This window comes from Scyliorhinus torazame, chromosome 16 (genome assembly GCF_047496885.1).
Source record: "Scyliorhinus torazame isolate Kashiwa2021f chromosome 16, sScyTor2.1, whole genome shotgun sequence".
Lineage (NCBI taxonomy): Eukaryota > Metazoa > Chordata > Chondrichthyes > Carcharhiniformes > Scyliorhinidae > Scyliorhinus > Scyliorhinus torazame.
In genome coordinates this window covers 166,761,042-166,773,751 of record NC_092722.1, presented here as the reverse complement: position 1 = coordinate 166,773,751, position 12,710 = coordinate 166,761,042, and the positions used below count along the sequence as shown (strand labels likewise).

General features: G+C 42.8%; 1 protein-coding gene and 1 pseudogene across 1 annotated transcript in view; one reads left to right on the top strand and one right to left on the bottom strand.

Annotated features, from left to right (window-relative positions):
• nhlrc2 (NHL repeat containing 2) overlaps window positions 1-12,710 on the bottom strand; it is a 107,774-nt gene that overhangs the window by 91,284 nt on the left and 3,780 nt on the right. The window contains exon 2 of the mRNA XM_072479443.1: window positions 1,653-1,805. Within this exon, the coding sequence (XP_072335544.1) occupies window positions 1,653-1,805 (153 nt within the window). The remainder of the gene's footprint in view (window positions 1-1,652; window positions 1,806-12,710) is intronic.
• Window positions 2,184-12,492, top strand: LOC140392482 (centriole and centriolar satellite protein OFD1-like; annotated as a pseudogene).

Genomic DNA, 12,710 nt, shown 5'->3' with positions numbered 1-12,710 from the left:
AGTGCCCATGCCGTCGTGAACGCCATCGAGGTTCACGATGGTGCGAAACGGCCACGATCCCGACCGATTCAGGCCCCGACAATGGGCTAGGATCGGGGCCATGTCATCTACACGCGCCAGGCCTTGTCGCCGTGTAAAGGCGGCGCCGCATAGATGACGCAGCCGACGCCGCATAACTGGCGTCACCCGCGCATGCGCGGGTTGCCGTCCTCTCTGAGTCCGCCCCGCAAGAAGATGGCGGACGGATCTTACCGGGCCGCGGAAGGAAGGAGGTCCTCATTCAGAGAGGACGGCCCGACGATCGGTGGGCACCGATCGCGGGCCATGCCACATTTGAGGTACCCCCCGGTGCAGGATCCCCCCCCCGCAGGCCGCCCCCCCAGCGTTCCCGCACTGTTCCCGAAGGAGGTAACCAGGTGTGGACGGAGTCAGGGGGAACCCGCCGTTTTGGCCTGGCCACTCGGCCCATCTGGGTCTGAGAATAGCGGGGGTGCCGGAGAATCGCCATTTTGGGTGTCTCCGGCGATTCTACGCCCTGCGGCCCGTGAAACTCGATGGGGCCGTACCCGCCGCTTGGGAGAATCGCGGGAGGGCGTCGGACTGGCGTCCCGGGAAATTTTGGCGGCCCAGGCGATTCTCCCAACCGGCGCGGGAGTGGAGAATCTTGCCCATTGTTTCTGAAGGAATGCTATTTTTTCCCTACATGATTCAGTGCCAAAATTTGCTTGGGTGTTCTGTTGTGAAGCACTTTGGGATGTTTTACTATGTGCAAGGTGATATATAAATACAAGCTGTTGTTGTATTGCAAGTACATCGATTATTGTAATTGTACACATAGACCTCCTTCCATTCCGGCCAGAGGAAAGAGAAAAAAAGTGTATAATTCCACCATGTTCTATATATTACCAGTACCATATAGAAAGTGGTGTGATTTCCTTATTTTCAAACCACCACAATGACACATACCAATTTTCTTGTAAAGTTAACATTCTATACGTTATAAAGCTGAATAAAGAACATACATATCAGTCTATTTAAAGCTTTACTGTAAAAGCTAATTATAATGCCGTACGGTAACATAAAATTTAAGAATGCCTCCTGAGATTAAGCAATTTCAGTGTTTTCTTTAAATGGTAAATTAACCAAGACAATTACATCTAAATGAGAATTCATAAACTATGTTGATGACTGGTGCTCAAAATATTCCTATATGTGCATAACTTGGTCTATATTTGATAATCAACATGCATCATGAATTTTTATGCTTAAAATGTCAGATTTAGAGAAAACCATGATTTTGCAGATTATTTCCACTGAGGTGTAAAATGAAAAATGATCAACCAAGAATGTCAGTGTCATAAAATAGGCACACTCTGATAATGATAGCTGCAATCATAAATAGTAAAAACATTCAACATACAAATCAAATTCCATTTAAATAGTAGAAAAACAGCAGCAATCATATTAACTGGAAAAAGTGAAATGAAGTTTTTATATATTTGTCCTATTAATGGACTGTGCTGTATTATTAAGTTTTTCATTTGCTCACAAATATTATGAATATGCACAAGCTTGGGCCAGTTGCGTCAAAATGGTTCAAGTAACTCCACTTATTTCCAGCCTTCCCTAAAGAAAATTCCTGTGACAGATACCTTTAGCAGAGTGTTTCTGTTCTAGGGCATGAAGGTCCGGCAGCAAGTGCATACAGTTGATGCAACAATAAGTGAAGAAATCCAGTACCACCACTTTACCACAAAGGTCTTTATGTAGGAGAAGAGGTTCTTCAGTGTTCACCCACTCCAGACCTGCAGGTAAAGAAATTGAAGGTACTATTTAACATTTACTGACATTGAAAATATTCAGTAAGGCGATAGAATTAAAGGAATACTACAAATGCTTTGCTTTCTTAAAAAGAAATGGTGATGTCTATGCGAGACAAGTCAGGGGTCTAGGCCTGAAAAGGCGATGGCCAGAACTTAATCAAAGCAGGGGTTGGGGTTGTTCCGCCACTGGATCTGTTAGCAGGACACAAGAGCCCACAGATGGATGCGGGACCCTGGATGGCATCTTATCAGCAGCAGCTAATTAAGAGGCTGCCATCATACAATTGAGAATGGCACCACCTCTCCTAGAGCTGCTAACCCAATTGGAGGGCCAGCAGCTAGGCTGTGCGACTGATAATGATGGCCTCTGTGGTCATTGCTGAGGCTGCAGGTAAAAGATGCTGCCTCCATGTTGAGTCACCTTCAAAGCCAAGGTAAGGCAGGCAGATCATGATTAACTCTCCAGCAGCGGTTCATGGCCAGAATAATGGTCATAAAGCTGGCCATCATCCAGGGAACATGCTACCTGTTTCTAGTTGGTTGGTGGCCACACCGCTGAGGTTACCACACTGAGAATATCCTGTGGTGCAGGAAGTCAACAGGCGCCTCTCTTCACGCCTTCCATTACTGTTTTACCAGGCCTACTGGGAGTAACATCTACACAACCCCTTTCAGAAATGTCAGTGCTATAAAAACTTAATTTACCTTACTACGATGACTTTCATATAACATCCTTATTCTTGCATCCATTTTTATCTGATTAAGTATCTGTGAAGTGCCTTTGAACATTAAAGGTGCTATACTAATGGAAGTTGTTAATATATCGGGCAAAGGAAGGCAACCACACCTTTCAAAAATGTATTAAATGAAGTATGCCTCTTCCAGCTACCTTCCCCACACTAATGTCTTACAAGCTTACTATTAATGTGCAAGATTCCACATGGCATTCTCTCTACCAGTCCCCAACCCTGGCTATCACCTTCAAGTATTTCATCATTCATAGCTCTTCTTGCATAAACCCCAATAGAAATCTAATTTTCTATCACTAATTTTGTTCTAAATATTGCCACCAGTGTTTTCAGCAGGTCAATTGTATCTAACTACTGCAAAATACTGCTCCCAGCTTCCCTCTCGCCCTTCCTCATCCTCCCAACTTCTCCCCTCTCTTCATTGCTACCCTTCAGGGTAGCTCCTGGCTAGTCTCCCTCCAAAAATGTTAATAACAGATAAATATTAAACTGTTGTGAAAATAATGCATGACGATTTTGTTCCATAAATGTGGACAGACCCTTCAGAATGCTCTCAGTTAGCATATATGCAGTAGAGCTAAAAGAATATCCATATGCCCATTTATATGCAGATTGCTAAAAATGTAATGCATTTTACTGACTAATAATGTCATGTATCTTTACAGGATAAGAATAGTCCAAATGAGATATGTAAAAAAAAATCAAACACTGAAAATCAGACATTGAGCAGAAAATTAAGGAAACACAGAGTGGGGATCTGTCAGCATCAGACAAGAGAAAAGGCATGATAACATTTCTGGTGTAGACTATACAAAAGTTAAAACTACAAGATATGCAAGCTTCTTGAAAGAATTAAACAAAGCAAAGTATTTGGAAAGAGAAAGAAAAGAATATCAAATAAGAGTCAAACTTCTGTCACAGAGAGGCAGTTGGTGGATTTAATGCAAACAGGTATTTTGAAAAGCTGTGCAGAGGAAACTGATGGCAATATATGCAGCAAAAAATAGCATTAAAAAAGGCATGGAAATAGAAAATATTAACGATGATCAGGCTTGCGAAAGATATACACAATCTTTGATACAGCCCATAATAAATTCCAATAAGATGAAGTAGCAGGTAAATGCCCGTGTTTCTGCATACTGACTAGTTCTTGGATCACAGGAAACTCAACCCCCTTATAAGTTATCTGGAATTTTCAATTTTAACTCTAATAGAAATGAATTTTCACATACCAGTAGAGTTCCATTAAAAACTGCAATATAATACACAATCGGCATCTACACCAAACCCATAGTACCAAATATGTAACCTGTACATTTCATACTCCATAAAACTGAGCTATAGCCTTCAACACAGAAACACAAGCAACAAGCGAGAGCAATCTACCTCATATACCCAAACTGGTGTCTTTTGTAAGAATTAATAGCTAATTGAGTATATTGTTTTGATAGTACCAGAAAGCTTTTAAAAGAACTACAAGTGGAGCTAAGTTCCATTTGGACCTTCTTCTGAAATCCTTTTAATTTGCTGTACTGTATATAGGCAGTATATAATCAGATGGTAATGTAAATGGGATTGTTTACAGAAATTAAAACGAATAACCTTCCTGAAACACCACCCTCATGGCTAGTTTTCGAGAATCCATGTACTCTCAAAACAGTAGTCCAAAAATATATTTGCCCAGTTTCTCTAGCAAAAATAACATTGAGGCTACCAGTACTTAACGGTGTAAATAAAAATGTTATTTGCAGATTATATTAAAAATTCAAACAATAAATCTAAAGTCTTAACTACTTCCAAAAGAAAATGTTAAACATTTGCATGACACGCTGTAGCCATCTGGGATGGCCACGTCCCAATTACAAAATGGACACTTGCAAAGACTGCAGGGAAAATTGGACCATGCTAAGAAACAAGCAGGTGCAAGCTCTGTCTGTTGATTAGAACCTTAAACGCTCAGACAGGACAGAAACTACCAAACGATCTACATACTAATGAGCCATCTCCAGGGACAAAATTTAGATACACAATGTTAGGACAGACTCCCCGGCGCCAGAAGAAGCTAAGCCAAAGCTGACTGACAGTCACCAGGACACGCCCAGTGATCAGGGAACCACCCCTCTATTGGAGGAAAATCAATACCGATGATTGGGAAAGACCCAATTAGTTGAGGCCAAGTTCAAGGCCCGCCCAAAAGAGTGCGAAGCCGTTTTGAGTATAAGAGATATCTCCCAAGGGAGAACGCCCTCCTTTGGCTTTGGCTCTCATCGAAGAGAGAGACCAGCCTACACAGCAGACCAAGTAAGTCAACGCATGCTACGAGATAGACGCTCCTAGTTGCTACCCTGTAAACAGCTCAACCCAGCAGCCTCAGAACCGAGCAACGGCCATTGTTCCTCTGACTGAGTGGGCGCCCGAAGCTAAGTAAAGGCTTTAGTAATAGTGGTAGTTTAGTTTGTAGAGTTTGTGCATGAGCAGATTTGACTGTGTGTAAATAAATGAGCATTGCTTTTGAATTTACTAACTGGCGTATCGAGTCATTGATCAGTATTTGGTTCTGAACCTTGTGGCGGGGTCGAGAGATACCTGGCGACTCTTGAGCAAATGTGATTAAATAGAGCCAAATTAAGAACCAACCAAAAGTTAGCAACAACTCACACAAGGATCACCTAAATATGTTAGATCTTGTGTTGTAAGACATATGTCTTACAAACAGTAAATATATCAAATAAATATATATGCAATACAATTATGGCTGTCAAACTACACAAGAAAAAATTACTTCCACAGCTGAAATTGAATGAAACAATATACGTTTGCATGCAATAATGCCAGTTGTACTAGAAACCATTAGAGAACTCCTGCTTGTGGTTTTAGGATTGTTCCTTCCAATTTTTTCCCTGTGTAATTAATATTTTGTTATGCAGGTATAAATATTAATCACTTCAAACACCAGTGATCCTGATAATTTGTGTTTGTCACCAGGCTATGCTGTGCTTGACTTCAGATATATCAATTCAATTTTGCTCACTGGCCATGCAAAAATGTTTCAAATCAATTTGACTAAATTCTAAGTGATTTTCATATATTCATAAGTGGATGAGGTTTACGCTCAAAGTGTAATTAATTACAGCCAGCACAGACATATTTTTATCAAACCATCAACCACAACATTTGTAAAAGGAAATCACAAATCCAAAATGTTTAATTATTCAGAATTTTAAAGATGCCTCTAGAGACAATTTGTTAATACTAACCAAATTCTAACAGTAAGAAAATTACTTGATACATTTTTTAAGTTAGAATCTTTTGTTGGAAACTTCTGACTATTTTCTTAAATTCAGCATTTCTAGTACCTATTTGACATTGCTTCAACACTTCCTCTTGCTAAAATGTCAGAGCAGCATACTAATTTGAACATAAAAGCCATCTATCACCTCGGCTTCATGGAATTAATGTAACCTCGATATGATTATGCTTCAAACTTCATTAATTTATCCATGGTGTTACAATCTCTGTCGTGACCAGTAACAGTTTAAGGAGAAATTTGAACTCCCAGTAATTAACTGAAGGAACTATGCTGCGAGATTTCACATTTCAAATAAAAATCCTCTCTATACAAGAATGAAGCAAAACACTTCACAATATTTTTGGAGTTACCCAAGCTCTAAACCCCATTTTACCTTCACCTCAAGAGTTCCTCAATACTTAATAAGATCTTGAGGATTTATTCATTTCTCTTAGGGTCAAACCAAGGTATGCCACATCTCTCTGCAATTCACTTTGATTTCTGCTCAGTCTTACAGCTATTCCCCATGGTACAAGATCTCTACCATTGACATTTGCCTATGTGATCCTCATGATCTTTGTCAAACTTGTGATTGTGCACTCTTGAATTGTGGCTTTTAAATTAGAAACACCACTGGTTCCTAATAGATGTCTGTTATGGTCCACAGCGCTTAGCAGACTCCTGATAGATTATTTCTCTGCCTGTTTCAATTCTGCTCCTAAACTGACTGCCTATTTCCGTGTGAAAATGCACAAATAAACCCAAAATAAAAGGGTAACTTCTGCCTCGCCTATTCCACAGCAATGAGGCACCTGGGATGCTCACAAATATAAATTTAAACTGATTATCTTTTGCCTTCAAAACAACTCTGATCGTAGAATCCACATGAATAATTTATATCTCTAATGGGGATAACTGCCAGCTGCAAATTCACTGGTTCTATTAAGAAACCCATGAGAGAGAATTTGGAGGAGGAGTTTAAACTGCCAGGAGGGAACGGGTTTCGTTATCTGCAGGTGAGGGACTTTGTACAGAGGCAGGTTTCGACCTTCTGCCTCCCCAGGGGATACAAGACAAGGTAGTTTTGAAAACGGGAGTGGGGAGGGGAAGGTCTTGGAAATTATAAAGAGCTCATGGAGTAGGAGGGAACCCAGATAGGGGAGGTAAAGCACAAATGGGAAGAGGAATTGGGTAAGGAGCTAGAGGCTGGTCTGTGGGAGGATGCGTTGCGAAGAGTCAACATGTCCTCATTATGTGCCAGGCTCAGCCTGATCCAATGACGGTGGCACTGATGAGCAGGTCTTTTGAAGGGGTGAAGGACAGGTGTGGGCAGTGTGTGGGAGGGTCCTGCGAATCATGTCCACATGTTTTGGCCATGTCCAAAGCTTAGGGGATTCTGGCAGGGATTTGCATATGTCATGTCCACGGTATTAAAGACAAAGGTGGCACCGAGTCCAGAAGTGACGATTTTGAGAGTCGGAAGACCCGGGAGTCCAGAGGGCGAGAGGCTGACATTTTGGCTTTTGTCTCCTTGGTAGCCCGGAGATGGATCTTATTGGCGTGGAGGGACTCGGAGCCCCCGAAACCGTATGGGTTAGCGAGATGGCTGGGTTTCTCAGGCTTGAGAAAATTAAGTTTGCCTCAGAGGATCAATGTTAGGTAGATAGTGGTAGCCGTTTATCGACTTCTTTGGGTATAATTAAACTGTTAGCAGATATAAGGGGGGGGGGGTCAGGGAATGAGGGGGAGGGTAGGGGGAAATAGTTTAGTTTAGTTTAGACGAGACCAGTGAGTGGAGGAGGAGGGACTGGGGAACTGTGTATGTAAGCCATGTTGGTTGGGTATGGTGGTTGGCTGGGGGAGGTGTTATTTACTGAGTTATGTTTACATTTGTAATTACTGTTATAAAATCATAAATGCCTTAATGTTTTTTTAAAAAAAAGAAATCCATGAGAGATTCGTGACCAGAGGGAAACTACATAAATAATTTATATTTCCAACTGTCTACAATTTCCACCTAACGCAGACCTTGTAAGTACACAGAAAAGGATCTTTGATATACACTTACTTTAGATAATCTGGCAACAAGTTTCAATTACTTAACATTTTAAAAATTTCAACCTCCAAACTAAAAGCCAAACTTCTAAAACACATGAATTACAAAATTTAAAAATCAGTTAATTGGAACGATAGATCTTGGAAAAAATGCAAGTTTGAGCAAGTGAGCATTTACTACAGTGACCAAGAAAACAAGAAAGGCTGACAGCAACTTTTTCTTAACAAAACATTTTCTCCTCTGTGTTAGCTTGTCTAGATAATAGCTGCATATTTAGTTATTTTTATTAATAAAATTAATTGTGTTTAAATTTCCAAAGCTGGTGACTGTAGTTATTGGGCAGCCAAGAGCCAAAGACTCCCAAGTGTTTTTCTGACAATTATTTGTAAATTTCAATTGTGTTGCAGCTCCGGGTCAAGTGGCGCTAGAATTGAACACGCACTAGGCCAAGGGGTTGTAATTTGGGGGCTCTGAGCCAGAGAATCGCCGCAGCCGCGCCACAACGCTGGTGCGCGATTCTCCGAGGTGCGGAGAATCAGTGCCATTTGCGCCGGCGCGTTTGGTGCGGCGCCGGTCATGGGCCGTTGGAATTGGCGGGGCCGCCGATTCTCCAGCCCGGATGGGCCAAGCGGTTGCGCTGATACGACAAAGTCCCGCCGGCACCGTTCACCTCTGGTCGCTGCCGGCTGATACTCTGCGGGAACGGTCGGGGGGCGGCCTATGTAGGGGCTCCTTCAACAGGGGGGGGGGGGGGGAGGGAGGGGCCTCCGATGGGGTCTGGCCCGCAATCGGGGGCCCACCAATCGGTGGGCCGGCCTCCCCCCCCCCCCCCCCCCCCCAGGCCTACTTTCTGGCGCGGCCAGCCCCTGAACACCGACTCCATCTTGAGTCGGGGCCGGAGCGCTAAAGTCCCCTGTGCATGCGCAGGATGGCGCGGCCCAACTGCACATGCACAGGATTGAGCTGGCCCAACTGCGCATGTGCGGCGTGAACCGCTCCAGCGCCATACTGACCCCCTGTGGGGGCCAGAATCGTACGTAACCGGACCCGATTCGCGTCATCTTGAAACGCGACGGCGTTCACGACGGCGCGAACTCTTGGGCCCAATATTGGAGAATCGTCCCCGGTGACTTTTGAGTTACAGTACAAATTAACACGAGACACCAGGTTTGTAATAATATAACAGGATGGTTTAGAGGCTGCTAAGGTTTTTCTTCAGCTGGAAGACTAGTCTTTGGTTTATTTAAAAGGGCTTTCAAAAGATAAGCTTTCAAAAGAATTGGCAGCTGAAATAAATATAAAGGTGCCAGCTAAATCTAGGAAGGTAGAGATAACTGAAGCGATTGCTCAGCATTTAAATTTGAAAGAAATGCCAGCCTGGGTCACAACAACAATCAATAGAATTAGCTGAATTCCAGTTACAAATGAAAGAACTGGAAATGCAGCAAAAAGAAAAAGAAATGAAAATGCAGCAAAAAGAAAAAGGATAAAGCTTTTCAAATGGAAATTGAAAATGAGGAGATTGGAATTAGAGAGAGAGGAAAAAGCATTGGAGAGAGTTCCAGCTTAATGCACTGGAAATTAAAAGGGAGCTGCCAGGAGCTTAATTCTGGAATGAAACCCAGTGGCGTAATGTTTAAGTTCATACACACCTCCACAAAATTTGAAGAAAAGGAAATAGAAACTTTTTTTTTTGCGCGTTTGAGAAAATAGCAACCCAAATGGAATGGCCAAAATGGACATTACCTTGCAAAGTAAATTGATGTGGCGGGCACATGACGTTTATGTGTTCCTGTCAAAGGGGGTGTCTAAGAATTATGATGAGGTTAAAAAGGCTTTTCTGGCTGCATATGAATTGGTTCCCGAGGCATAGAGGCAAAAGTTTTGGAATTTAAGGAGACAGCCGAATGAGACAGGGTTAAGCAGAGCAATTTTAATCGATGGGCATGAGCATTGGGAGTTGAAACTACCGAAAAGCCTCTGAGAGAGGTTATTCTCTTAGAACAATTTAAGAATTCCCTACCTTTTATGATAAGAATCCATGTTTGAAGACCAAGGGTGATGACCGCTAGACAAACAGCAATTATGGCTGATGATTATGAGTTCATCCATAAATTTAAACCTTTGTTCATCACCCCCATGATTTTGAAAAGGATAGGAAAAGGGAGAGTGAAAGAAAGGCAGGTAGCCAAGGTAAGGAATGGGTAGCTGCGAATGTTCCGAGATCTCCTCCTTGTACCAGGAAGGAAGGTACTGAGGGTGAAGGCGAGACTCGAAGGCCTAGGTGCGACCATTGTAATAAAGTGGGACACATTTGTTCAGCATGTCAGAGGTTACGAGGAAAGCCCATGGGACTAAGGAGCATTCTGAAAAGGGGTCAAAAGTGGAGAATATTACTTGGCAGACTGTAGCTCTAGCTAGACTTAGGAGACCGGAGGTAAACACTGCTGTGGGAGGAGGTGTGATGAATGAGGTAGATGAAAGATATACAGTATTTTTGTCTAAGGAGATAATCAACTGATTTTCATCAACTGACATAGCCAAACCCATAACTACTTTAAGGGAGGCAGGTGCTATGCAAACTGCATATTAGACCGAAGGCAGTAAGCCTTACTTTAATGTGCAGATTCACAAGATACCGGAGGCTTTGGGATTCAATCCCTTCGGCTCGGGGACCTCGGGAGAGTGCCGTTTGATACTGGTCCCCACAGTACTACCAGGGTGCCAAGTTGGCACTGCCAAGGTGCCATTTTTTGTATTACGCGCGTGATTGGGCTGGAGTTGCCCACTGTGGGTGTTGAGGGGGGGGACCTCCCATGATGTGTTCGGGTTGGAGGGGGCTCAGGGATTTTCTTTTGTGGGCCTCGGAGATCGGGACCCCATTTTTAAATGGCGTCCCAATCTCTCTCTACCACGGGGAGTTCCGGCAAGCGGAGCTCCCCATTGTAAAAAACAGGGCTATGTGCAGCCTCGGCCGCGCGTCCCCTGTTTAGACCCCTTATTCAACATGAGTTGCTTTGAACACGTGGCTAAACGTGCTCGCTTGGGACTTTGTTCCCTTTTGGGAAGATCGGGCCCAACGTTTATTGAAGAGACATTGAAGCCGTGCGAAATAGAGGTTGAACTTAGACAACGAATTGAAGCCTTTGAACTATCTCACAATCCAAAGGAACAAGAGTTTAGAACAGGATCTCCCGAGACAGGAGCTGGTAGTGAAAAATATTGAGGAGAGCTGAAGAATGATTTGTGCAGGTATCAGCTGGAACTACAGGAAGGATATTGTAAAAGAACTGAGAAAATAACAGTGAATGCGGAAAGAATTGAAGCAGAGGCAGCTCATTACATGAAGTCTATTATCATCCATTCCAAAAGAGAGGAACTCCAAGAAAACCGTGTTCAAGTTAAGAACATGGAGGTGAAACTGAATGCAGATAGTCCACGTTTGCCTGTTAATGAAGCAGGAGTTGCTGAATGAAAAGTTAAAGAATGTAGCAGACTGTACATTAAAGGCAGAAAATGTACAACTTCAGGCTGAGATCAACACGCTGAGGAAGCAATTAGATGAGGCTCAACATTGAAAATCAGAAACTGTGCGAAATGTGAATCAACCTACTGCTGCTCATTTAGCTCTTCACGCTAAATTGAAGAAAGCAGAATATTCCAGAAAGCTTGATCAGGATGAAAACCATAAATAGATACAGGAGCAACAGCTACAGAATGAGGTAGAGCATATGAAGTATGAGGATCAAACCTGAAGACTGAATGGGCAAGTTGATGACTTGAAACTTCAGTTGCGTCAGACACAGTGGGGTATTGATGGCTCATTTCTGGCCTCTGTTCCCGGTGTAACTGAACATCAAACGTCGATAACAATCAATGAAATCCAATCCTGTGATGTCCAGTGCAGTCAACACTGAAACATTTCCGGAGGGCAGCATGGTGGCGCAGTGGATAGCACTGCTGCCTCACGGCGCCGCGGTCCCAGGTTCGATCCTGGCTCTGGGTCACTGTCCGTGTGGAGTTTTCACATTCTCCCTGTGTTTGAGAGGGTTTCGCCCCCTCAACTCAAAGATGTGCAGGGTAGGTGGATTGACCACGCTAAATTGACCCTTAATTGGAAAAAAAATAATTGGGTACGCTAAATTTAAAAAAAAATTTTTTTTAAACTGAAAAATGTCCTTTATCTGTTGACTATGGTGCCAATGAAATATCAGAAAAACCTCTGGTAGATAATGCTGTATTCCATGAGTCTTCAACAATTCAAAGGTTTAAAGAACTTGAGCAATCAGATGACCATTGTGAAAGTGTGCAAGAAGGCATTGCAACACTTGACAGGGACTTGTCCAGTACTGGGTGGGAAATGTGAATAGAGAATCTGTTCCTTCACTAGACCAAAAAGTAATTTTATCTCTGCCAGATATATCTAAATTCAAAGGTCCAGAAACAAAGAAGATGAATAATGCAAAGGAGGAAAAGAAGACATGTGAAGATCAGAGATAAAGAGATGAGAAGAAATAGTGCCTAGAAAGGGGGGGAAACAAGTGGAAACGGTGTGGTCCACAGAACACCAAGTAGAGTTTGGGAGATTGAGGGCCACATTAATAAGCAAATCGGTGCTGGCCGCCCTGGACTTTAAGACCATTTAAAATAGCCACAGATGCCAGTAACCTGGAGGTAGGGGCAGTGCTACTACAAGATGACGATGCAGGAATAAAGAGGCCAGTGGGAATTTTCTTTTAAAAGCTGAGACCGTGCCAAAGAAAGTGTTCCACCATTGAAAAGGAAATATTAGT